At 42.5% G+C, this 25,931-nt stretch overlaps 1 protein-coding gene across 4 annotated transcripts in view; it reads left to right on the top strand.

The window, feature by feature from the left end:
• Positions 1–25,081, top strand: part of FBXO16 (F-box protein 16) — a 50,548-nt gene extending 25,467 nt beyond the window's left edge. For 2 of the 4 annotated variants that reach the window (XM_084886451.1, XM_084886452.1), the window contains 4 exons: positions 1,055–1,219; positions 5,968–6,200; positions 11,094–11,196; positions 23,029–25,081. In XM_084886451.1, coding sequence (XP_084742577.1) covers positions 1,055–1,219; positions 5,968–6,200; positions 11,094–11,196; positions 23,029–23,214 — 687 coding nt within the window. In that variant the 3' untranslated portion in view covers positions 23,215–25,081. Of the gene's footprint in view, positions 1–1,054; positions 1,220–5,967; positions 6,201–11,093; positions 11,197–22,528; positions 22,573–23,028 lie in introns of all 4 variants that reach the window. The other 2 variants (XM_084886453.1, XM_084886454.1) reach the window with 2 other exon arrangements.
• The last annotated feature ends 850 nt before the right edge of the window (positions 25,082–25,931 follow it).

Below are 25,931 nucleotides of genomic sequence, written 5' to 3' on the forward strand. Positions count from 1 at the left end.
CCCTGGGGGGGAAGCCTAGCTTAAATATCCAAATTATAAATAAGATCTAAGGAAAAGGAGGAAAAGAATGACAATTCAGACATTTTTCTCCTTCTCCCCTCCCTCCCAAAACCTCATCTCGCCATTGAATTCTGAGTTAATTAATCATATAAGGATTAAGGTTGAAGTTTCATTCTGAGTTGGACAAAGTAGATCTGGTTTCTGTTTCTGCCTGAGGGGCTCTATCAGATCCTCTACCTTTTTCCTTCTTCCAGCCTTGAAATCCTATTTCTTTTAATTGTGCCTCCTTTCTCCTGCCTGACTCGTGTTCAGCACATAAAACAGTGCTACACAAGCAGGAACTCAGTAAGTGGTGGATGGAAGGAGGGAGGAAGAGGGGTGATAGATAAGTAGATGTATGGATAGCAAGACCTATTATAGAATGTTCTATTTATTTATTTATTTGGTTCAAAATCATTAACTAGTGATTCTTAAAAAAGAGGATAGTTTTCCAAGGATGAAATTTGGATTTGAATGTTAGTAGTCATCTTTGCAGTTCTTACAGCTAAGACACAGATGTCTGGTCTCATGCGGGACACACCAAATAGTATCAGTATTTGTGTTCCGTTTATAAAATTTATATTTAGTTCAATCGTAACAATGAAGGGAAAACAGATGCATACCATGTACAGACCTGAGTTTCTATAACTTTCATATAACTTTCACATGAAGTTCAGGAACCTTGATGAAATTCCAAAGTCTAACTGAGCCTCAGTTTCTTCATTTGCAATAGGAGAGTAATCATTATATTTACTTCCATAGGTTGCTATGAAGATAGTTAATAGGTGCTCGGTAAGTATTTGTTGACTCAGATCCTAAGTCTGAATTGGAATTTGGAGAAAATTGTTCTGCCCAGGTAGGAAGCACTTGAGGTAGGAAGTAACTACGTAACCTGTGAGTTGGAGGAAAAGGTAAAAAATGTTATCTAGGGTCCAAGGTGATAGTTTAAAATGCAGAGGAAGTGAACATGTAAACTGAGTAGGTCCTTTTTCCCCTTCCATTGTTGTTTTTCCAGGTGAGCTGGCACTGGAAGAACTTAACTGAGCTGGATCAGCTCTGGATGCTCAAATGTTTGCGGTTTAACTGGTACATCAATTTCTCTCCAACTCCCTTTGAGCAGGGTATATGGAAGAAGCACTACATTCAAATGGTGAAGGAGTTTCATGTTACCAGACCTAAGGTAAATTTGGGGTTAAAAAAAAAAAAAAAAAAAAAAAGCAACAAAGTTACAAACATCAGTTATTTAGGAAGTTTAGAACTAAGACTACATGATCACACTTGAACTTGGAAGAGGGAGTTGGTTCAAAGGAAGAATACTATGACTTCAAAATTCTCTTCTGGGAACTTGACAGCCCATGCCAAGATATCAGTGACCACTGAGAGCCCTTGCCTGACACTCCCAAGCCACCGTTCCACTCAGGAAGTTAGGACTGTGGAGCTCCTCACTCTGTCCAGGTCTCGGATTTCCGTATCCCTGCCTCACTAACCCTCCCGGCCTCCCCCGACCCCACAACAGTTCTGACACTGGGATTCTGTGGGTAATGTGCAGTATTTGTTACATGTGGATCAGCAAATTCCACTTTACTATTTCAAATATTCTATAATTCTTCGTGATGAGCTGAAGTATATTTTTGTAACATTTATAAGGAAAAGTTTTCCAATAAATCCGTAATTACAGGTCATGATGAGCATATTAAAGTTCTTTCTAAGCTGGAAACTACCAGCATAAAGCATTTACATATTCTAATATATAAAGAGCCAGGGTCCATCATGACCTAAAAACATCCAGATGGACAGCTGAACACCAGGCTAGGGTGCTGGCCAGTGCGACGGAAGTCAGTCCTGGGTCCCGGCTGGCGCAATGGGAGTCAGTCCTCGGTCCCAGAGGCCTGTGGTGGGAGTCAGTCCTGTGTCCCATGGCGTAGCGACAGGAGGGAGCTGTGGGAACAGAGCCATGCTGCCATCGGACTGGCCTGTTGGTCCCTCCCCCTGGCCCGCAGGCTCAGGGAACCAGAGCCATGCTATGGTGGGACTGGACCCTACCCAAGGGGTCCCAGATTGTGAGAGAGTGCAGGCTGGACTGAGAGACCCCCCTGAATGCATGAATTTTCATGCACCAGACCTCTAGTAATCATAAAAAATAAAATAAAATTTTTTTCTAGTGGCTTAATTACATTGGTTATAATGCATAGAAAGTAGTCGCTGTTAATAATAGGACATGTTTGAGAGCATTTTATTTATGGCATGGTCTGTATATATGTAGAGTTGTGCATAATTTTGTACAATGAATGCGTTCCTGAAAAATTGCACATAAATTAAATTTTTAAATGATTTTTAAAACCACAGGGGTATCATATTCTATGAAAAAGCTGCAGTGAATCCTTTTAAAATTCAAGAATCCTTTTGAAATAGGAATAGCCAACTTCTAAATTGCTCATTTAGGTTAGTTTTATGAAAGTAATATACATTTACACTTAGTATAGTAATAAACTATGCATAACTAATATTACCAGAATTGCAATAATAAAACTAGTAATTGGTGTGCTCCATGAGGATTTCTTTAAAGAACTTTTTAAAAACTGCATTGATGTTAAAGTTATTTTCAAAATTACCATAGCTATGATATCTTTTCTCGTAGAGCTTTTCTCAACCTCTCATTCTCATGTGTGGGCAGAGAATGGCCCTCAGTAGCTGGAGCTTGGGCTTTTGTGGGGCAGAGGAGAGATAAGTGACTAGCCAATTTGTAGAATGAAAGGAGGTTTTGAACAGTATATATAAAACTAACTTCAACGCTTTTTCTGCAATAGCTCTTTCTACAGAATATTTCTGTACAACTATATTTAAAATAATGACTAATTCTGACGCAAGAAAATGTCCACCTCTTTGCTTAGCATTAAATATCTGTAGAGGGTACTTTGTTATATTAAACTTGAGTTTTTCTGTTTAAGAAATAAACCTAAGTTAGAAAGACAGAGGTTAATAAAATCAACTAATAATTCTATTTCTTAGTCAGAAAGACTAAGTTTATAAAGCGTCTGACTAATGCTAATAAAGTCATCTGACTATGGTTTTAAGGTCAACTGTCAGTACCACACTTACTCAATTTGTGTAACCCCCTCTGAGGCTGCTCCAGTGATGGTGCACACAGGCAGTCGCTAGAGTAGAGCATCACTTACCTTCCCTCAGTTGCCAGCACCATCTCCCTTCCCTCCAATACTTTGTCCCTGGCATGAAAACATTTTAAAAACAGGTGGTAGTGATTAAGAATGGTTTCCCCAACCTTAAAATGAGACAACTGGACTAGAATGATCTTTATAACTGTCTGTAAAGATACACTGCCTGCACCAAGAAACATAATTTCAATAATATTTCATCTAGAAAAAGAAGAAGAAGTTAAACCCAAAGCAGATAGAAAGAAGAAATAATAAAGAGCTGAGGTCAATGAAACTGACAGATAAACAATAGAGAAAAATCTATTTTCTATCAATGAAATCTAAGCTGCTTGTTTGAAAACATAAATAATATTGATAAATTTTGGCTAGCCTGCTAAAGGGAAAAAAAGAGAGAACACATAAATTACTAGTATCAGGGATGAAAGAGGGAGACATCACTACAGGTCCTGAAGACATTCGAAGGACAATGAAAGAATATTATGAACAATTCCATGTCCTTAAATTCAGCAACCTAGATGAAATGGACAGTCCTTGAAAACCACAAATTGCCAAAACAGTCTCAATAAGAAATAGAAAACATGAACAAATCTTTATCAATTTAAAAATTGAATTCTTTTAAAATTTCCCACAAAACTTCAGACCCAAATAGCTTTATTGGTGAATTCTATCACGCCTTTAAGGAAGAGATACCAATTCTACATAGACACTTTCAGAAAATGGAGGAAGAGGGAAGAAACACTACTGAACTCATTACCTTTATACCAAAACCAGATTAAGATTTTACAAGAAAACAAAACAAGACCACAGACCAATGTCCCTCATGAACACAGATATAAAACTCCTTTAAAAATATCAGCAAATTAGATGAAACCGATTTGGCTCAGTGGATAGAGCGTCGGCTTGGGGACTGAAGGGTCCCGGGTTCAATTCCCGTCAAGGGCATGTACCTTGGTTGCGGGCACATCCCCAGTAGGGGATGTGCAAGAGGCAGCTGGTCGATGTTTCTCTCTCATCGATGTTTCTAGCTCTCTATCCCTCTTCCTTCCTTTCTGTAAAAAATCAATAAAATATATTTTAAAAATATATATCAGCAAATTAAATCCAGAAATTTATAATACATGATAACCAAATGGGATATACCCAAGGAGAATAAGGTTGACATACTATTAAAAAAAAATCAGTCATGCTCATTTTGGCAGCACATATATTGGAATGATACAGAGAAGACTACTATGGCCCCTGTGTAAGGATGGCATGCAAATTTATAAAGCATTAAAAAAATCAATCAATGTAATTTACAGAATAAAAAAGATTTTGTGATCATTTCAGTATAGGCAAAAGTATTTAACAATAAAATCAGCATTCACTCCTTAAAAAAATTCTCAAAAAGATTAGGTGAACAAAAATTTTGTTTACTTAATACAGAAGTGTCATCACAGTTTTCATTATTACCTATTATGTTAAAGTGTCAAGCATTTTATATTTTTCAGAGTTAACGTATTTATTTATATGTGATTACTATCACTTATGCCTGATGTTTTCCCCCTGAGACTGATTTTTATTATCACATATTATTTATTCCCAGGACTATTAAATTAGACCTCCTCCAGCAAAAGCATCAGAGAAATGAAATGAATGCCCATTCAAAATGAGACCTGCACAGACTATTGAGTAATAAACCAATAATGAGCTCTCAGAGATATAAGTATAAAATGTTTTCTTAATCTAACAGATTATAACTATTCACTAAATGAATATTTTATATATATATATATATATATATATATATATATATATATTTATTTATTTTTTTTTTTAACTGTTATGTGTTGGGTACTTGAGTGCAATAATCCCAACCATGCTTTCAAGGAGCCTAGTCTAGTGGCTTTGGACACAGACAAATTAATGAGTACTAAGTGCTCTCCTGTAATGGAAATATATACAAAGAGCAGTTGAAACAAGGATAAGAAACTAACTGACTCTGCTTGGAGGCACTGGGGAATTTCTTAATTTTCACAAGCAATTCAAACAAACCAATTCACCAAGCAAAGCTCCCCTAATCTCTTAAAGAACAGAAATTAAGCCTTTAATGGCTTCTCAACATACCAATACCATTTCCCTTAGGGCTACAACCCCATGAAAACCTTAGGAATTTCACACACACAGAAATAGACTTTCAATTTAGGAAATTAAAGCAAAAGTATTTGGGGGAGCAGACGAGGTTTTGATAATTGATAAAAATCAATAGACTACCCCTATATAACTTGAAATTGTCTGTATGGGTTATAGATAATTAGGACTGGAGTACTTTTTTGAAAGTATACGTTTTCATGGGTGAATTAATTGCAGTTGTGGAAACCCTATACAATGATGAGGTAAAGGAGGTGGCAGTACCTGGTAGAGAGGTTCATTGTATGATCTTGAAGCAAGACAATCCTGGATTCAAATTCTGACCCTGTCTCTTAAAACTTCGGTAGTAGCAGGCCAATTAATTGGTTTATCCTATCTCTAGTTTCCTCTTCTTTAAAATGGGAGTAGTAATGTTTACCTTTTAGAGTTATTGTGAAGGTTAAATAAAATAATGTATGAAAACTTCCCAAGACAGTGCCTGGCACACAGCAAGTACTTCTGGGTTGACGGCTGCTGTAATCATTGTCACCACCATTGTGGCGATGATGATGATATTCTTTGTTTTATTGTTGTTATAATTACAGTGTGTTAAAAATAGAAATAGTCCTTAATTGTCTTTTTCTAGACATCTCCAAAAGATGGGTTTGTGGTTGCTGATGTTCAACCAGTGACAGGCAGTTCTCCAGAGGAAAAGCAGTCTCCGTCATCAGCTTTCCGATCTTCTTCCTCTTTAAGAAAGAAGAACCACTCAGGGGAAAAAGAACTCCCACCCTGGCGATCCTCTGACAAGCATCCAACTGATATCATTCGCTTCAATTACCTGGACAATTGTGATCCCTTCGAGCAGATCTGGCAAGGGTGAGAAGTTCCATGTCCCTCTTCCCTTGTTTGCTTTTAGAAACAATTGGCTGACACTTCCATGTGAAAAGATGAAAATAGAACTTAAGTGAATATACACGTGCTTTTCCATACTTAGAAGTAAAAAGTAATAGAAAAGTAAACAAACTGTTTTATGGTAAAATTTCCCTGTTCATTAAGATTTGTTTGTGTTTTATAGCTGTAACTATATGCCCAGTGCATGAAATTCGTGCATGGGGTGGGAGGGTGTCCCTCAGCCCAGCCTGCACCCTCTCCAATCTGGGACTCCTCAGGGGATGTCCAACTGCTCGCCTGCCTGCCTGATTGCCCCTAACCACTTCTGCCTGCCAGCCTGATCACCCCCTAACGTCTCACCTGCCAGCCTGATCGGTGCCTAACTGTTCCCCTGCCAACCCGATTGCCCCCAACTGCCCTCCCCTACAGTCTGGTCCCCCCAACTGCCCTCCCCTGCTGGCCATCTTGTGACCACATGGGGGTGGCCATCTTGTGTGATGGCACGATGGTCAATTTGCATATTACCTCTTTATTATATGGGACGATTTAACATTACAATTTCTTTTACTTCTATTTTAATCTAGCACCATAGGATTCATCCTAGTAGTTTTCTTTTTTCCATATTTACATCTCCCTTCTCTGACACTAAGAAACCTGGCTCTCATATTTATTTATTGTTCATTATATATGTTACATGTCACAAATATTATACATTGTACAGTTCACCCTTGAACAATGTCAGTTTTAGGGGTACTGACCCCCATGCGGTTCAAATTCACAAATAAATTTTGATTCGCCAAAAACTTAACTAGAGTTGGCACTTTGCATTCATAGATTCAACCCACCATGATTGAAACCAGTGTTTTCCATCTGTTGTTGGGAATGCAAAATAGTGTTTTCAATATGCAGTTAGTTGACTCATTCTCTCTGAAAATCAATAGAAAAAATATCCTCCAGTGAGGATTAACAAAAAACAAAAAGACACACCACAGACTTACAAACTAGAATTAAATATTTTCTTATGGTTCTCTTTGCCTTTGGTCTGAGCATCTATATATATAAAGCTCTCACTGGCACCAGAGCTTTGTGTATATAGTTAATATATAAATAAAGCTCTCGCTGGCATGTGTGTTTCCATCTGTCATTGTTGATCGTGAATATGGCTGACACTTCTATAATAGAGAAAGGACAAATAGTGATACTAAAATATTTCTTTTAATTAATTTCCTTTCACTGTGCACGAATTCATGCACCAGGCCTCTAGTTTAGTCATAATACTATGTTCAAAAGTTATGTGGATATGTTAATACCTCCTTCTCTGTGGGTACGTCACATGGTTCTAAAGTTAAAACTATATAGAAGTATAAAAAAAGTATATAAAAGTATACAAGTGTATACAAGGTATACGGTACTCAGAGAATTGCCACCCCCATCTCTTCCACTCTGCTCCCACCCTGTTATCTTTTCTACCCCATTCCCACTAACAAAGCTCATTAGTTTCTAGTTTATCCTTCCAGGGTCATTTTTTTGCACAGAGTTATAAAATACATCATTTTTCAATTATCTGGCAAACTTTAAAGTTTGGTAATATGTTCTGATGGTGAGGCTGTGAGCAAACGCTGGTAGAATTTATTCATAGCTGGTGGAAATATAAATTGGTACAGACTCTATGGAAGAGAACTTGACAATATCCAGCAAAAATACATATATATTTACACTTTGACCCAGCAATTCTACTTCTAGGAATCAATGTTTAAAATACTAAAAATGCATCTGCACAAGGATATTTATTGCAACATTGTAATATTAAAATATTGGAAATAACTTCAATGGCTATACATAGGAGAGTATTTGTTAAATAAATCATGTATGGTCTATTCACACAATGGAGCATGAGGCAACTGTAAAATGAATGGGGAAGATTTCTATTTATTTTGGCAATTCTCTGATTATACATTGCATACACTTCTTGTATATTTTTAAAATACTTTTTTTATATTTTTATGTAGTTTTTACTTTAGAACCATGTGATGTACCCACAGAGAAGGAGGTATTAACATACCCACATAACTTTTGAACACAGTATACTCAAATTGCAAAGGAGTATTTATAATATTCCACCCCTATATAGAAAGAAAAAAAAGTAGGAAAACATAGATCTGTATCTACGTATACATATGTATCTGTTCATTTGTTAACACACACATGCACAAACAAAAGATAAACAAAAATTAAGAAAACAAATTTTGAAATATTTGAATGTTTTAATACATCTGCTATATTTTTAGAATGTATTTTAACAGATTAACACCAAGGCAGCATAGGATAGTGGTGATGTACAGGCTCTAGAACCATACTGCAAATCCAGGCTCCCATACTTCTTTTTAAAAATATATAAATATTTTATTGATTTTTTTTTTTTTTTTTTTTTTTTTTTTTTTTTTTACGGAGTGGAAGGAAGAGGGATAGAGTTAGAAACATCAATGAGAGAGATACATCAATCAGCTGCCTCCTGCACACCCCCTACTGGGGATGTGCCCGCAACCTTGACCGGAATCGAACCTGGGACCTTTCAGTCTTTCAGTCTGCAGGCTGACACTCTATCTATTCAGGCTCCCATACTTCTAACTGTGTGACTGGGGGACTCCCTTAACCTCTCTGTGCCTCTGTTCCCACATTTGTAAAATGGCAATAACACTGTTACCTAAGTTATAGGATCTATTCATCAACATAGACCAGATGCTCAGACTCTTCAAAGAGTCAGTGTCATGGGCGGGGAGGGGGAGAGAAAGGAGAAAGAGGTGGGAAGAATATTCTATAACATAAGAGACATAACAACCAAATTCATTTTGAATCTCGATGGAATTCTGGTTCAAAAAATAAGAACTTTAATAGGCATTCTTGGGGCAATTTGATATAGACTGGGTATTAAATGATTTTAAGGAATTGCTATTCATTTTCTGAGGTATGTTGATAACTAGTGTGGTTAGGTAGGCAAATATCTTTATCTTAGGAGATGAGTGTTGAAGTATTTAGGGGGAAGTGTATGCAATTTACTTTCTTACACTGTGACAAATATATACGTATGTATAGATGGTGTGTGTATGTATGTGTGTTCATATATGTATCTATATAAAGGGATAAAGCAAAATATTATCAATTGTTGAATTTAGTTGAAGAATATATGGATAATCACCATACTATTCTTTCAACTACTCTTTTTTTAAAAAAATATATTTTATTGATTTTGTACAGAGAGGAAGGGAGAGAGAGAGCTAGAAACATCGATGAGAGAGAGTCATCGAACAGCTGCTTCTTGAACACCCCCTACTGGGGATATGCCCGCAACCAAGGTACATGCCCTTGACTGGAATCGAACCCGGGTCCCTTTAGTCCCCAAGCCGACGCTCTATCCATTGAGCCAAACCGGTCTCAGCTCAATTGTTCTTTATGTTTGAAATTTCTTAATTAAAAGCTGGGGGAAGTTTTTTAAAAATATTTTTTTATTGATTTCAGAGAGGAAGGGAGAAGGAAAGAGAGATAGAAGCATTAATGATGACAGAGAATCATTGATCAGCTGCCTCCTGCACCCCCTTCCCCCACTGAGGATCCAGCCCTCAACCAGGCATGTGTCCTTGACTGGAATTGGACCCTTCAGTCCACAGGCCAACGGAAGGAAAGCTGGGGGAAATTTTTGAACATTAAGCAGCAAGAAATATTCAGCAAAACTGATCTTTTAAAATAAAAATTTATAATGGAAATTCAAGTATGTACAAAAGTAGAGAGACCAGAACCCCTTGTAACCATCTCCCAGCAGTAACAGGTTTTAACTCCTGACCAATTTCATTTCATTTATTCCTCACCACTCTGCCCTTCCCTCAGGTTATTTTTGAGACAAATCCAAAAGTCATACATTTTCATTCATACATGTTTTGGTGTTTTGTCCTTAGGATATATTCTATTAAGAATATTCAAACAGCCTAGCTAGCATGGCTCAGTGGTTGAACATAGACCCGTCCACCAAGAGGTCATGGTTTGATTCCAGCCAAGGCACTTAGATTGCGGGCTTGATTCCCAGGGTGGGGCATGCAGGAGGCAGCTGATCAATGATTCTCTCTCATCATTGATGTTTCTATCTCTCTCTCCCTCTCCCCTCCCCTCTCTGAAATCAATAAAAATGTAATATTCTTTAAAAAAGAATATTCAGACAAATTACTGTGTTAAAGTCCCATAAAGAAATTATTCTGTGTGTGCTAATGCCCCAACTCAACAGACAAGATCATTTGTATTATTTTGTTTTTTATTTTAGGGATTTTCCTCCTTCATTTTTATTTTAAATTTTTAAGAAAAATTGAGATGGTTCCAAAGTAAAAAACAAAACAAAGCCAAGTATATGCGGAGAAGTCTGGCTTCTGCTCCTCCCCTTCCATACTGTTCCTCATGCCTGATTGAGTCACATGGGAATCCTACTTATGGGTAACCATTTTTCAAAATGCTATGCTGTAATCCTTCCATTTGAGAAAACATAAATAAATACACACATGCACACACACACACACACACACACACACACTTTTTAAAAAAATAAATAATAGCATACAATATGTACCACTTCACCCACTTTTCCTTTTCTCATGTGACACTATATTCTGGAGATCACTCCACAGTTGTATCAGAAATATTCTGCCTTCCTTTTTACAGCTTATAACACTTCATTGTGTGGGTATAGAGTTTATTTAACCAGCTCTCTATTGATGGACATTTGGCTTGCTTCCAGTTGAGTGAAGATAATCTTTTAAGTCCTAGTAACAACAAAGTCAAATGGCCAAAGTTTTAAAATGAGTATTTGTCATTTCTCCAATGCCCTCCAACTTACAGAAGAAAGAAAAGACATGAAACGACCCCAGATTCCAGCCGACAGTCACAAGATAAGAAAAATAAACTGCGGGACAGATCTAAGCTAAGAAAAGCACAGTCGCTGGTGAGTATTGCTTTCAAAAGATTCCCCACCAAAGCCATAGCCAGTCTGGTTCAGTGGAAAGAGCATCAGCCCGAGGCCTGATGAGTCCCGGGTTCGATTTCATCCAAGGGCATGTTCCTTGGTTGCAGGTTCCCTGGCCCTGGTCTCAGTATCTGCAGGAGGCAACCAATTGATGTGTCTCTCACCTTGATGTTTTACTCTCTGTAAAAAAATCAATGAAAAAATATCCTCAGAGAGGATTAACAAAACAAACAAACAAAAATTCCACACCATAATGTTAATGAAAAGCGCTTGGGTCTCTAATACTGTTTGTGAAACTGAATTTGTTTTGTTTTTTAAAATTAGAATCAAGCGGTGGTTTAAATCCTGGTCTCTGGAAGGGACTGACAAGCTGTGTAACCTTGAAGATGCCCTTCACTTAATCTTTCTGGGCCTTGTTTTCTCCTCTGTTTAAAACAAAACAAAAAGACTAGATGAACTGATATGTATGAATCCGCTTTGAGAACTATACAATATAAAGGGAACATCCTTATCATTTCCGTTTTCCTTCTGCTATGAGTCCTTTGGTGGGGGTGCTATAGAAATTTCTCTGCAGAAATCACTGCTCTATAGAGTGAAGGTTCCACTGACCTAAGAAAAAGGTGCACTTTCCTGCTACCAGTGGAGTATGATCACAACGGTGCATTTCAAGTAACTGCAGAAAAAGTGAATTCAGAACTTTTCTCTCCCTAATGAAAAAAATAGCTACTTGGTGACCTAATAAAGTCAGTAATTGTGTCCAGGGAACATTATCATTTCATGGCAGAGTTTTCCAAACTGGTTCTATAGCCCCAATGGATCCCTTTGAGCACACGAGTCTTTGGTGCAAGGTAGAAGGGAATAAGGGAGGAATCAAAAGTTCACATTATTAGTAAAGATTTAGAAGAAGAAAAAAACAAGCAGCTGAGGATACACACTGAAGGCAAATGAATATAAAATGAATGTCAATTGGGAGGAGAAAAAGTAGGTACTCGTGAGTAAATCACTTTGATAGCTCTGCTTTAAAGCCCTATTACTTTCTGTTTAAATTTATTTTCAAGTGTTATTATATTCAAAAAAGAGAGAGTGAGATGAGCTTTTTCAAATAGGGCTATTTGTATTCTGAGGGACCAGTTTTGTTGGGCTGGATGAGGCTTATCACAGGCAGATGTGCAAATGCCCAAGGGAATGGAGATGCTTAAGGCAGAGCAGTAAAATTGTCAGTGAAAACCATTAATCGAGAAAAATAAGTTTATGAGGCTTATCACACAGGCCATTCAGACATGCTCCTGTCTGGTTTCCCGGCCTCTCCTAAGCCAGGAGGACAAGAGCGATCTGGGGGAGATGAGGGAATTGAAGGACGATAAAACTTGATGGTGATGTATGCTTACGAATGATCAGCACAAACATTTCTCTGGCTTAAGAAGGAACAGAACAACAAAAACCAAAGGCTAAACAGAAGCCTTCTCTACGGGCTTTTGACATTAACCATCTGTCACATACTAGCAGGGCTTGCTTAAGTTGAAATATTTGTTATATATGAAAAACTTTAAAAGTTGCACTGCTAATTAAAGCCCCAAACCAGGACAGATTAAGCAACAATAAAGAACTATTATGCTATGAATAAATAAAGTTCGTGACTGTATTGATCTACTTGTATTGTTTATGTAACTATACTAATTACAATCACTATTTATGTTTAGTAGTTTTGCTGAGGAGCACAGGCATAATCAAACCTTCCAAAAGTATGTGGAGGTCTTGGACTGGGTGACGATGCCCGTGATAACTGGCTGTGAGTGTGGCCAAGGTCCCCTCTCCATGAGGTAGCAGTTTGCCCTCACTGTAGGCCACCTCCGCCGAAACCAGTTTGGCTCAGTGGATAGAGTGTCAGCCTGCGGACTGACAGGCCCCAGGTTCAATTCCAGTCAAGGACATGTACTACGTTATTTGCGGGCACATCCCCAGTAAGGGGTGTTCAGGAGATAGCTGATTGATGTTTCTTTTTCATCAATGTTTCTGACTCTCTCTCTCCCTTCCTCTCTGTAAAAAATCAATAAAATATATATTTTTAAAAAGAAATAAGCAACCTCCTAAGTGAGGTTGCAAGATGCTTGAGAAAATGAAGAGACTCAGGTGTGGGGCTGAGAGAGGAGGGAGTGGGTATTGAGGAAACTCAAGGAGGGAACCCAGGGAGAGTCCGGAGTAACTAAACTCTGACCCCTGCAGCTGTAGAGGTTGGTTTACTCAGCCCAACCTCAGCCGAGGTGGGATTGCGATGGAAACAATTACATATTCACTTGATAGAAAGTTCTTGTGTTATGTAGACAGGTTTATTTTCTAGGGAGATTTCAGGAGAAACTAGAGAAACCAGGGAAGCAGGTGGAACTTAGGGGAATACATTACAAAGGCAAGGACGAGAGGGACAGATCCCCTAAGTCTGCCCCTGAGGTTGCTGAGATCTGAACACATGAATATTCCTTGCCTGTCTCTCCATGCCCCACTCCACCCCAAGCCCCCATAAATAGAAAAGGGGCATATGATACTTGGAGAAGTTAAAGCTTTGTGAATGGAAGGGTTGGCAGGGGGGAAAAGCACAGGTGTGTAGAAGTATACAAAGAATATTCCTTAGGCCATCTTTCCAGGGCTGTGGCTTTGATGCCACTGGGGCCATCCTCACTTTACCCTCTCAGGACTTAGAGCCTCCAAATATGAAAGTTCTCTCTAAAAAGAGAAGCAGTCTTAGGGAAACAGTCTCAAGTCTACATGCATTGCGCTGAGCTCACCATATTGTCTATTGTTTGATAGATTTGAGTTTTCAGAGCCCACCCCTAAAAGGGCACCTGGTTTCCTCTCAAGCTTTCAGCGCTATGCTGCCTCATTGCAGCCGCTCCATTTAACCACCTTTGGGTGTGAATCGTTGATGGGAGATGGGAGCAAAGCCTAGACCTTCTCACTAATGCTTTAGAATTTTTTTTTAATTACAATATATTTTATTGATTTTTTTAACAGAGAAGAAGAGAGAGGGATAGAGAGATAGAAACATCGATGAGGGAATTATTGATCAGCTGCCTCTTGCACACACCCTGCTGGGGATGTGCCCGCAACCAAGGTACATGCCCTTGACCGGAATCGAACTCGGGACCTTTCAGTCCGAAGGCCGATGCTCTATCCACTGAGCCAAACTGGTTTGGGCGCTTTAGAATTTTGAACATTGTTTCTTAAAATTCCCTACACATCGTCGGCCGGTGTGCTCAGTGGTTGAGCATCAACCTCTGAACCAGAAGGTCACAGTTCCATTCCTGGACAGGGTACATGTCCGAGTTGGGGCTCCACCCCCTAGTAGGGGATGTGCAAGAGGCAGCCAATCAGTGATTCTCTGTCATCATTGATGTGTCTACCTCTCCCTCTCCCTCTCCCTTCCTCTCTCTGAAATAAATAACAACATGTTTTTAGAAAATTCTACACATATCAAGAAGTGCCCAAATATTAGCTATTATAAAATTCCATACAGAACAAAACAACTTAAAAATATAAACACCACAGTAGAGCCAGGTACCATTTTAATTAACCTCCAGAAATTTCCCCATCTCATGTAAAGGTATGAAAAAAAAATCATTATTATTTTTTAATCCTAAGAGCTGGCCCCACAGTTCCTCTTGGAAAGGGTGAGGAGGGAGCTGTCTCCTGGGGGAGAGCGGTTGATGAGCTTGCAGAGGGAGATGACACCTCGAGGGCTTGAATGTATGGGGCACCCCCTTCAGAGGAGAGAAAACCTGCTCTGCTGGAGATTCGGGAAGTTTGTGGTTTCTGCTCTTTTGATGGCAGGGGAGGAGGAGCAGAGGGACAGGGGAGGAGAGAGGAGAGAAAAGCCCGCTTGGGTCCAGAAGCTGAGATGAGGTCAGGGAGAGACACCTGGAAGGTGTTAGACAGTGATACCACCACCCGATCAAATGTATTTGCTATTGCTGCGAAGTAAACCTGCCTTCCATCTCTGTAGTAAATTCTACTCAATTTGCACAAGGAAGCAAGATCTCAGAAGTCTAGGAGGCCAAGAAAACCAAAGTCCTTTGGGGACAATTCACAAAAACTTGGGGGTGGGAGTGGGTTTGGGACTTTCCAGGCCCCCAGCTGACATCTTGGTTCCCGTTCTTTTTGTCTTTTTCCCACCAAATTAAGTATAAAAACAAATACCTTTTGTCTCTCACTGGACTTTTGCTTGGAGGTTAGACATCTTCACTTCTGGTTCTGATTTGGGCACGGATTTCCAAAAGCTTGCAGTTTCAGAGCATTCATGGTAATACAAGTACCCAAAGCCTGGCATGGCCTGCTTACTCTAATTGCCTTAGATAAGACCTTATCTCTTCCTGTGCTCTGCCAAGGCCAGCCGCTGCAGTTACCTCCTTCACCTCTTTCCAGGATCACTTGATTCTGATGATTTAAAATGCTTCTTGCCCAGCCGACGTGGTTGAGTGTTGACCTATGAACCAGGATGTCATGGCTCAATCCCTAGTCAGGACACACAACCGGGTTGCAGGCTTGATCTCCCATTGGGGGTGTGCAGAAGGCAACTGATTAATGATTCTCTCTCATCATTGATCTCTCTCTCTCTCTATCTCTCTCTCTCTCTCTCTCTCGTCTCTCTCTCTCTCACTCTCTTTCTCTCCCTCACTCTCCTTTCCTCTCTGAAATCAATAAAAATATATTTTAAAAATAAAATAAAATGTTTCTTTAAGCTTTCTCACTCTCCCCGGCCTCTCCCCCTCCCCCAAGCTCAAAAGAGGAGGGAAAAGAATTCTACTCCAAAGTGATTCCTGGTTCCTGTCATGGAATGCATGATGGTTTATGAGTCAGAAAACCCAGGTTTCTAGCTCCAGCGCTACCTTTAACTCGGCAGTCACTCAGCCTCTCTGAGTTTTCCTTTCTCCGTGTATAAAATGGAAGTTGGATTCCAACACCTCACAGGTCCGTTCCAGGCTAACGTCTGATCTATGGGCCCCCCCTAGCTTCCTTCCACATTCCCTCCCCTCTCTCCTGAGACCTGAGGGTCACAGCTGGGACTGAGGCTGCTTTACACAGGATAGCCAGAAGGTTCCATTATCCCGAGGCTCCTACTTATAAAGCCATATAAACAGGTTTCTGTCTCCCATCTTTTCCTTGGAACTTTGGAAACTATAATGAACTGAAATAGAAGAATTTAAAAAACACAGTTATGCAGGGGTTTCCTTGCAGGCAATATTTAATATACTCTCATTTCTGGTGAACTCTCCAGGTGTTTTATCATGGTTTTTTGTTTGTTTGTTTGTTTGGATGTGCAGAACTAAAAATATCTATGGGAGAGATTTTTAATTATTCAGCTCAGTCAGTGCAATCCTTGAGAATTCCATTGGGAAGAAAGAATATGGGCTTTGCAGACAGAGGGATCTGGGTTCTTTTACTAAATGACATGCATGACTTTCAATAAGTCATTTAACCTCTCTGAGCCTCTGTTTCATTTGTTAAATGGGACTATATTAAGTATAATACATGCTTATGTGTCGTCCCCCTCCCCCTACCACCACCACCACTATCACATTCTATCTTATTTTTCACTTTGCTGACCAAGAACACAGGTTTGGTGCCCTAGCCAGTTTGGCTCAGTGGATAAACCATCGGCCTGTGGACCAAAGGATCCGGGTTTGATTTCGGTCAAGGGCACATACCTCGGTTGCAGTTTTCCTCCCTGGCCTGGCCCGGGCCCTGGTGGGGGCGCGTGCAGGAGGCAGCCAATTGATGTTTCTCTCACATTGATATTTCTCTCGGTCTTTCCCTCTTCCACTCTCTCTACAAATCAATGGAAAAATATCCTCGGGTAAGGTTTTTGTTTTGTTTTTTTAGAGACCACAAGTTTGGGACTTACACAGCCTAAGTTTGTTGCCTGATGCCACATTTTAGTAGCTCTTTTTTGAGTCTGGCCTCTCGGAGACTGTTTTCTCAGGTGTGAGACGGAATTAGTAACAGCACTCACAGGGCTGGGAGGGGGATGTAAAGCACTGAGCACGGCGCCTCCTCAAAGCAGGCGTTCAGTAAGCAGTGGCTAGTGGTGGGGCAGCACTAGGTCCACAGTGGGAGGCAGAGAGCAGCTGCCCAGGAGGGCCTGCCTGGCAGCCGAAGGAGGCTCCAGCCTTTGGAATAAGCTCTCTTTCTTGCTTTTGCCTTTCCTTATCCAGTTTTCTTTCTCTTCTCCCTTTATCTTCTAGTTTCCACTCTGTAAAACATGCTTGTGCCTCTACTAGTATGAGATTTTAACCAGATATTTTCTTTCCCTGCCTGGCATCTGTGCCATCGTGTGCCTGTGAACACACAGGCTTCTGCACTGACACCTGATCTGGGGTGTCCGATGAGTGGGTGGATTCTGTGTCATGTGCACCCACTGCTTACTAACTATAGCGCTGGCTCTTAATGTCTGATACCTCAGAGGAGAAAAGGCCTACCTGCTAAGAATCTTGGGGGCAAAATGCACCCTCAGGAAGAACCCCACGGAGAGTCTGCATTTCTCCTTTGTCTGTAAGAACACCATTTGCTTGTCCCGTCTTGTTGCCTCTTGTTCTATCACGTTAGGATAATAAATGACCCTGGCGTTTCCAACAGGGGTGATTCTACCTGCTTCTCTCTTGCTGACTAGACTGGGGCCAGATGCTGCTTGATTTTGTTTAAGAGCTAAAATTGGCTTCTCTTCAGGATCTACCAGAAGAGAAGAAACGTGTTTATGAGCTATGTAAAGTTATTTGTTATATTCGTATTATTTATGACATATTTTAATTGATGTTACTACTGGAGTTTATAATGTGCATGTACATATGTAGGGTGTGTGTGTGTGTGTGTGTGTGTGTGTGTGTGTGTGTATAGAACATTTAGTAACAGTTATTTCACCACAAACTACAGTAGAAACTAATTTTCTGAGACATGGATGTTTTGAAATCTGAGTTTATAATCATTACTGACAAACAGCCGTTTGAGCTTTACGGCCTATGAACATTTTACAACACACCCCTCCCTTATTTCACTTACTTCATGGTGTTCTTACATAGTCTTGGATTTAAATTTCAAAACCCTGTCTAGAGTTGCTTGGCCCTCCTGCACAGCTGACAGTTTTACCCCAAGGTTAACAACAGAGGTCTGAGGCTTCCTTGGCACCATGCTGATTCTCCTCCCTAACGCCTCGCCTCTGTCTCTCACGGAAGCAGAGTGCGCTGGGAGGGAAGGGGAGCATCCTCTGCCTAGGAGCTGACCTAGAAGGGTGGCCAGGGGGGTCTGAGCAGCCCTCTGGGCTCCCAGACAGGCCGAAGCGTGGCAGGGGTCCCCCTCACAGAGTTCCCCCATGGAGAGTCCGCGAAGCAGCTCCCTCCTGGGATTAAGCTGAAGCCAGGAGGAGCCACCACCCCTTTCGACTCCCCTCTCAGAGGGAAGCCCCTGGAGAGGCGCCCTCCTCAGCCTGTATCTGTGAGCTGAGCCTGTATCCCCACCAGTGGTCCTTATTACTCAGCCCCAGGCCTAAGCTTAGGCCGTTTACAGGGCTGAGTCAAAGCTGTGAGCCTATGACTAAAAAAAAAAAAAAAAAAAAAAAAAAAAAAATTGCAAACACAGCAATCCATTTATATACAGTTTTTAAAATGATATCCTTTTCTTTTTAAAATGTTTTTATCATTGTGGTGGGTTTTTTGTTTTGTTTTCGTTTTTCCTCTTAGATAAGGTGACCAAAGATTCTTTCCAAAAATCAGGACTTTTTTAAAACGCTACGGGACACGGGATGAATTGTTAAAAATCGGGACTGTCCCGCCAAAAGCGGGACATCTGGTCACCTTGCTCTTAGAGGAAAAGGTACAGGGAAAGAGAGAGAGACATCAATTGGGGGATTGAATCTGAGCATGTGCCCTGACCAGGAACTGAACCAGTGACCTTTTGGTGAATGGGACAGCGTACAACCAACTGATCCATACCGGCTAGGAGTTTATATACAGTTTATATACAGTTTCACCGCATCACTCTGAACTGAGAGTCATAATAAAGTGTTCAGGGTAGATTTTTTAAAAAGGAGATGTGGGTGGGGGTCTCCTATAAAGTGAAGATGGTCACCTTCTTTACCTCCCTCTACCATTTCACAGGCGTGGGAAGATTAATGGAACAACAAATATGTGACTCTGCACCATGCCCAGCGGTCATGAATTTGCAGTTATTATTCACGAGGGGGCATTGCAGGGGCTGTCATCATTGATACTGTCTACGCCCACATGCCCCTTTACCCAATCTATGCTCTTCCGTCACCCGTGGGTTTATCCAATGGTGGTGATTTTGTATCATTGATCATTTGCAAATTTCTGCAAATAACATGAATGGAAAACAGCAACAAACGACCCAATCAGGAGTGACAGATACAGGTAGAGAAGCTGGCATGTGCCCTATTGATAGCCTTGGCCTTAGCCTCCTCTTTCCTGGGTTCATTGGCCTCAGGAGCGTCTCCCCAATCTCATGACTTTATTCTGTCTAATAAAATCCAGCCTGAGCACAGGAGTGTGCTATCCCTGCTCCAGAGCCCACCCGCTCAGGGGTTCCAGCCATTGTTCTGAAAGGGGGGAGAAAAGGAGGAATCACTCACTGATCCAACAAGTAGTTCACAGGCACGAGGGGTACAGCCCTAACACGATACGGTCTCTATCCTCCAGATACTTATAGGCAGGGGGTGGAGAGGCGTGAGGGGAAGCTTCTGGTCAAGAAAGGGGTGTCTCCTAGGTATTTGGGTATTAATGTTCCTGCCATCACTACACAACAGGACATGCTAGGAGTGAGGTCACGGAGTCAGAAGAGAGCTGAGCGTGTGAGCCAGGAGCTCGGGAGGGAGAGCAGGATGAGAGGGGGTGAGATAGCAATTGAAGAGTTAGGCACTGAGCCAACCCTGTTTTGGCTATTTTTGTTGCTACTTCATAACTGTAATTTTGCTACTGTTAATGAATCGTAATGTAAATACCTGTGTTTTTCGAGGGTCGCGTCCCACAGGTTGAGAACTGCTAGCAGGGTCACCCAAGACCATCGGAAAACACAGATATTTACATTACGATTCATAACAGTATCAAAATTACAGTTATGAAGTAGCAATGCAAATAATTTTATGGTTGGGGGTCACCACAACATGAGGAACTGTCTTAAAGGGTCGAGGCGTTAGGAAGGTTGAGAACCACTGGTCTAGACCAAGATCCAGGCCTGTCGGTGTGCCCCAGCGTATACATCGTCCTCGTGTTTCCCCCTTAAACTTGTCTTTTCTCTTGTAACAATGAACATCTAAGTCTTACAATGAAGAGGTGAGGGCCTCGGAACTTGCTTTCGCGGACAAAGGGGAGTGTGGACGTAAGGAGACCTCCCTCCTTGAAGGGAGGGGAAAGCCACCATCTGGGAAAGCGGTGACCATCACCAAGGGGAGAGAGGGCGGCAGAGGGTAGTCCCTGGGACCTGCCACGGAGGAAAAGGAGCTCGAGGAGCCTGCCTGGGCCTGTGGACCTCCCTGGGGGCTCAGGAGAAAGGGGTTCCTCCAATGCAGGGGAGCTGCTATGCGCAGTAATAGGATTAAATGTGAAACTGTTACAGGTGAGCTGTGACTAGCCCGTTCTTGAATCACAGAGAGCTAGTTTTGTGTGTGTGGGTGTTGGTTTTTTTTTCCTTCTCAGCAGGTATTATGTTACTTTCACTGTTACTAAAATAGCACAAAGGAGCACTGCTACGTGTTGTAGTACCTTGTGCTGATCTTAGAGCAACACTGAACATGCCTACCCCATGCTGATCCCAACACTGCACACCAGGGAAGATTATATCTGCCATTCCTCTCCCAGTTCCTCTTCGGTTCTAACAACTCGCTGTGTTTAACCCCCGTTTTGCCTGCTCTTTGCCAGAAAAATCAGTAAACATAGATGGATCTCTCTGCTATAGGCAGGCAGCGGCGGAAGGTTCAGTGAGGTCCAGCTTTGCTCTCAGGGAGCCTGCGTTTTCATCAGAAGACAATAATGAGCCGAAACCTGTTTGGCTCAGTGAATAGAGCGTGTGTGCAAGTAGGGGGTGTGCAAGAGGCAGCTGATCGATGATTCTCTCTCATTGATGTTTCTAACTCTCTATCCCTCTCTCTTTCTCTCTGTAAAAAATCAATAAAATATATTTTTTTTTAAAAGAAGACAATAATGACATTCAGTAATACAGAGTCAGTAAAGCATTGAACAGACTGTCAAATTACAGGCTGGGGAGTGTTGGGGACGAGAGGGGGGAAAGATCAACCAAAGGACTTGTACGCATGCATATGAGCACGACCAATGGACACAAGACACTGGGGGGAGCGGGGAGGATGAGGGCATGGGACAGGGGGTAGGGGAGGCTGGGGGAAGGTCAATGGAGAAAAAAGAGAGATATATGTACTACTATAAGTAATACCTTAAACAATAAAAAAATTTAAAAAGAGAGAAACAAATGCTAAATGCCGAGAGCATAGATATGTTCAGTGCTAAGTCAGAGGCCTCCATAGAAATCCAGCCGAGGCGGAAACCCCTGAGGGTCAGGTCACGGGAGCTCCTTGCAGAAGGCGGGCCTCGAAGGACAGGTATTTCAAGGAGGAGCAAAGAGAGCAGCCGAGGTCGGACCGGTCGGTGTGATGCATCTTTGTGGACTAGGAGGACCGGAGACAGCCGTCATCGGCTGAAGCAATTTCTGAGTTCCCCCAGATGGGCAGAAACCCCGCGTGTTGAAAATATCTCTAGCAGAGCATTGGGGGGGGGAGGGGGGGGGCGTAACAAATGACCTGCTGCTGAGACTTGCTGAACATGGAGTGATGGGAGGGGGATTGTGCTCGGGGAAGGCTATGGCAGCGTTTTTCAACCGCTGTTCCGCGGCACACTATGTTGCCTGGTGTGCCGTAGGTGCAGACAAGACAAGAATTTTATAATTTTTCACTATTTTGTTTACTTAATATTTCATAATAGAGTAATTATAAAATACTTTCTTTGTGTTTATTTGATTCCTATTCAAGAGAATTATTGTACTTTATATATAGTCAATATAGGCACAGAGTTAAATTTTTTAACATTTTCTAATGGTGGTGTGCCTCGTGATTTTTTTCATGAAACAAGTGTGCCTTTGCCCAAAAAAGGTTGAAATGGGCTATGGCATGTGCGTGTCTGCTCAGGCTCCTTTCGTCTCTGCACACGGTAGGAGCCAACGTAAGGGTAAACGTACAAGTTTCCTGCAAGTTGCATGCGTGTGATTTCTCTCCATTCTTTCCTCTTCCCTTTCCTGCTACGGCCAGACGCAGAGGAGAAATCCTTTCTCACCGTGAGTTTTGGTTGGCAGGTCAGCCTGTGACATTTGCCTTTTCAGAGACAATGTGTGCATGCCCAGATGAGGAGGGAGTATGAAATGTGGGCGCCGGATGCTCACTGGCCTCAGCATCGCAAGCCTCCAGCCCCAGCCCGAACACCTGGCTGGCACTTCGCCTGCCTGTTCTTCGGTTTCATTTATTTGCAAAAGGGAGGGGCTCATACCGCCCCGCCTGCCCCGCAGAATTCCCTGAGGTTCAGAGAAATTATGGCTGTGGGAGCACTCTGGAGACGAAAGAAGCTATTATTAGCAGCTCAAGGCGAAGATTGCATGGGGATAAGGGGTGGTGAAATTGGGAAGTCTCAATAAATCCCACCCAGTCCTGTGATTTTACACAACGGTTTTACATCATTAAGATACGTTTAATTATATAGCTTCCTTTGATGTCTCAATGACTCTCGCTCTAATGATATCTCTCTCCCTCCCTAGGTGTCCCTGAGTGCAGAACCCGGCTCCCCTCTGCAAGTCCCAGCTCAGCTCGCCTGGCCTCCTCCTCCTCGGTTGACGGGGCTCCCAGCCACCGAGGCAGCAACAAAAGTTCTCATGCAGCATCTTCAGAGACACGCCGGTCTCCGGTCAGTGCCCATCCAGGCTTCAGAGCTGAAGCTGATTTAACCATGTGGAAAGAGCTCTGGCCGGTGTGGCTCAGTTGGTTGGAATGTCATCCAGTACACCAAAGGGTGGTGGGTTTGATCAATCCTTATACAGGACTGATAGATGTTTCTCTCTCTCCCTCCCTCCCTCCTTCTCTCTAGGAATCAATAAAACATATCCCCAGGTGAGGATTTTTAAAAATGTGAACAGATTTTTGTAGAAATGACAAGAGGCTCCACACTTGGCTCCTCTATAGACACAGTTGGTGGCCCTGGCTGGTGTGGCTCAGCTGGTTGGGCATCATCCTGGGCCTGGAAAGGTTGCCAGTTCGATTCCAGGTCAGGACATTAGATGCCCAGGTTGCAGGCTTCTTCCCTGGTAGGAGGTGTGCAGGAGGCAGCCCCTCAATATCCGGTTCTCCACATTGATGTTTCTCTCTCATGCCTGCCTTCTTCTCTGTCTAAAAACCAATAAAAAAGTCTTTAGAAAGAAAGAAAGAAACTGTCGGTGGTAGGTTCTTGATTGTGAAACCGAGTTCTACCGCATTTCATCAAAAGGCGTTCATGGCATAAATGTTGACATGTTCACAAACATAGATGGAAATGTGATGATAGGGGCTAATAAAGGGCCATGTGATAGTACCCTTGGTAATATCGGGTGTATGAGGCAGGGTCCCAGGAGGATGCACTCAGCACACTTCCGAGGCTGCGTGAGCAGTTTAATGTTCATATACAGCATCCTGTTTACCGGGGTGCCTTAATTTGCTAGGCCTTCCATAACAAAGTATCACTGCCTTAGTCTGCCCAGGCTGCTATATCAAAAGTACCATAGGTGGGTGGGTTATAAACAATAGACATTTACTTTCTCACAGTCTGGAGGCTGGAAAGTCCAGGATCAGTGTCATCAGGGTTGATTTCTTCTGAGGCCTCCCTCCGTGGCTTGCAGGTGGCTGCCTTCCTGCTGTGCCTCACACGTATCCTCTCTGTGTCTCAATCCCCCCTTATTATAAGGACACAAGTCAGACTGGATGGGGGCCCACCCACATGGCCTCAGGGAGCCTTACTCACCTCTTTAAAACCCTATCTCCAAAGACAGTCACAGACTGAAATCCTAGAGGTTAGGGCTTCTGCATGGGAACTCTGTGGGGATTTTGGGGGGGTGGGGAGGAGGAAATGACACAATTCACTCACTGGGCAGGGTCAAGATGAGATGGGGAAGCACCCAGGAAGTAGCAACTGCAGAAGCCTTTATGTTCTTTGGCCTGAAGAGGCAGATGGGAAAGGACTCAGTGAGAACTGTTCCCAGGGGAGAGGCCATCCAATAGAGTGTGTGCCGTGTGGTGGGGAACACAGCCTACGGAGGCAGAGAATAGGCAACCCCCCTCTCTCCCCGCCCTTTGACACTCCAATAGCACTTCCCTTTGGTCAGTCTCAACTGAAAGTCCACAGCAAAGATGCCCCGGGGGTACAGCTCTTCGATGCCACTTCCGAGGCAGGAAGTGGAGCTGAGGAGTGTGGCCAGGAGGGGTTGGGAGGGAAGAGGAGTGGGACAGTGACGAATACCCAGAACAGTGAGGTAACATGGGCATTTCCAAAGGTGGAATTATGATTGATAGTCAATGGATGGGCTTTAAAAAGTTACTGGAAAACTCAAAATGTTATTCAGCTGTAAAAACAGTAGTCATACATTTTCAACTAAGCCACTTAAGGTCATGTAACCATTTCAAGGTCCCAGAAGTGGCCATTCTAGGACACTTACTTAACCAAGTAAAGCAGAATGATAGACAAGTGATTGCCAACCATGTAATATTGAACATTAATGTTCATCTATAATAATAAAAGCCTATCATGCTAATTAGACTGGATGTCCTTCCGGACGACCTTCCAAATGAAGCCGTGGTGGGCGGGGGCCGAAGCAGAGGCAACCGCCTCGGCAGTGGAGGCCAATCCCCTTGCATGCATTTCATGCAACAGGGCTCTAGTCCTATATAATAAAAGCCTAGAGAGAAATCCAAGATGGCTGCGCACAGGTAAACACCTAGCCACAGCCGCACACAACAATTTCAATAAAATACAACTAAAATATAAAATGGACATTACCCAGAACTACAGGAAAGTCGACTGACTGGAAATTCTACAATGAGAAGCAAGGAGAAAACCAGAAGGAAGCGTGGAGGAGCTGTGAAAGCCCAAGATACGGAGACACGCGGTGCACGGAGAGGACGGAGCCGGAGAGGAGGGAGGCCGAGTTCCTAGCTGGCGTTCCCTAGCGGGAAGGAGATAAAACTCCGACTGTGCTGGGCCCCAGTTATGACTGCTCTGAACCCCAGTTCTAGGCCAGACCCCGGGGACCCAGGCTCATCCATAGGGAGCTGGGCTGTAAGGCGGAACCCCAGGGGAGCGGCGAAAGGAGGTCCCGGCGGCGCGCACATTACGCACAGAGAAGGGACGGTTGGCTGTGCCGCCGGATTGCCCTGGCGGGAAGGAGACAGGGGCTCCAGTCTGCTCTGAACGCCACCTCCAACTCCACTTCCAACTGAACTGAACCCTAATACCGGGCTCATTGGGGGAGAGCATAGACTGTTTGGCAGCAGGCGAAAATTGAGGGCACCTTTCTCTCAGAGGCGCTTTGCAGCGAGTACTGAAGGACCCTGAGACGCAGGAGCCGCATAGGGCGGGGCTGACGGAAGCCAAGACTGTAGGCTCCACCCTGAAATCCCGTCCCATCTGTAACTGCGA

The sequence above is a fragment of the Pipistrellus hanaki genome (assembly GCF_964339955.1).
Source record: "Pipistrellus hanaki genome assembly, chromosome: 5".
Classification (NCBI taxonomy): Eukaryota; Metazoa; Chordata; class Mammalia; order Chiroptera; family Vespertilionidae; genus Pipistrellus; species Pipistrellus hanaki.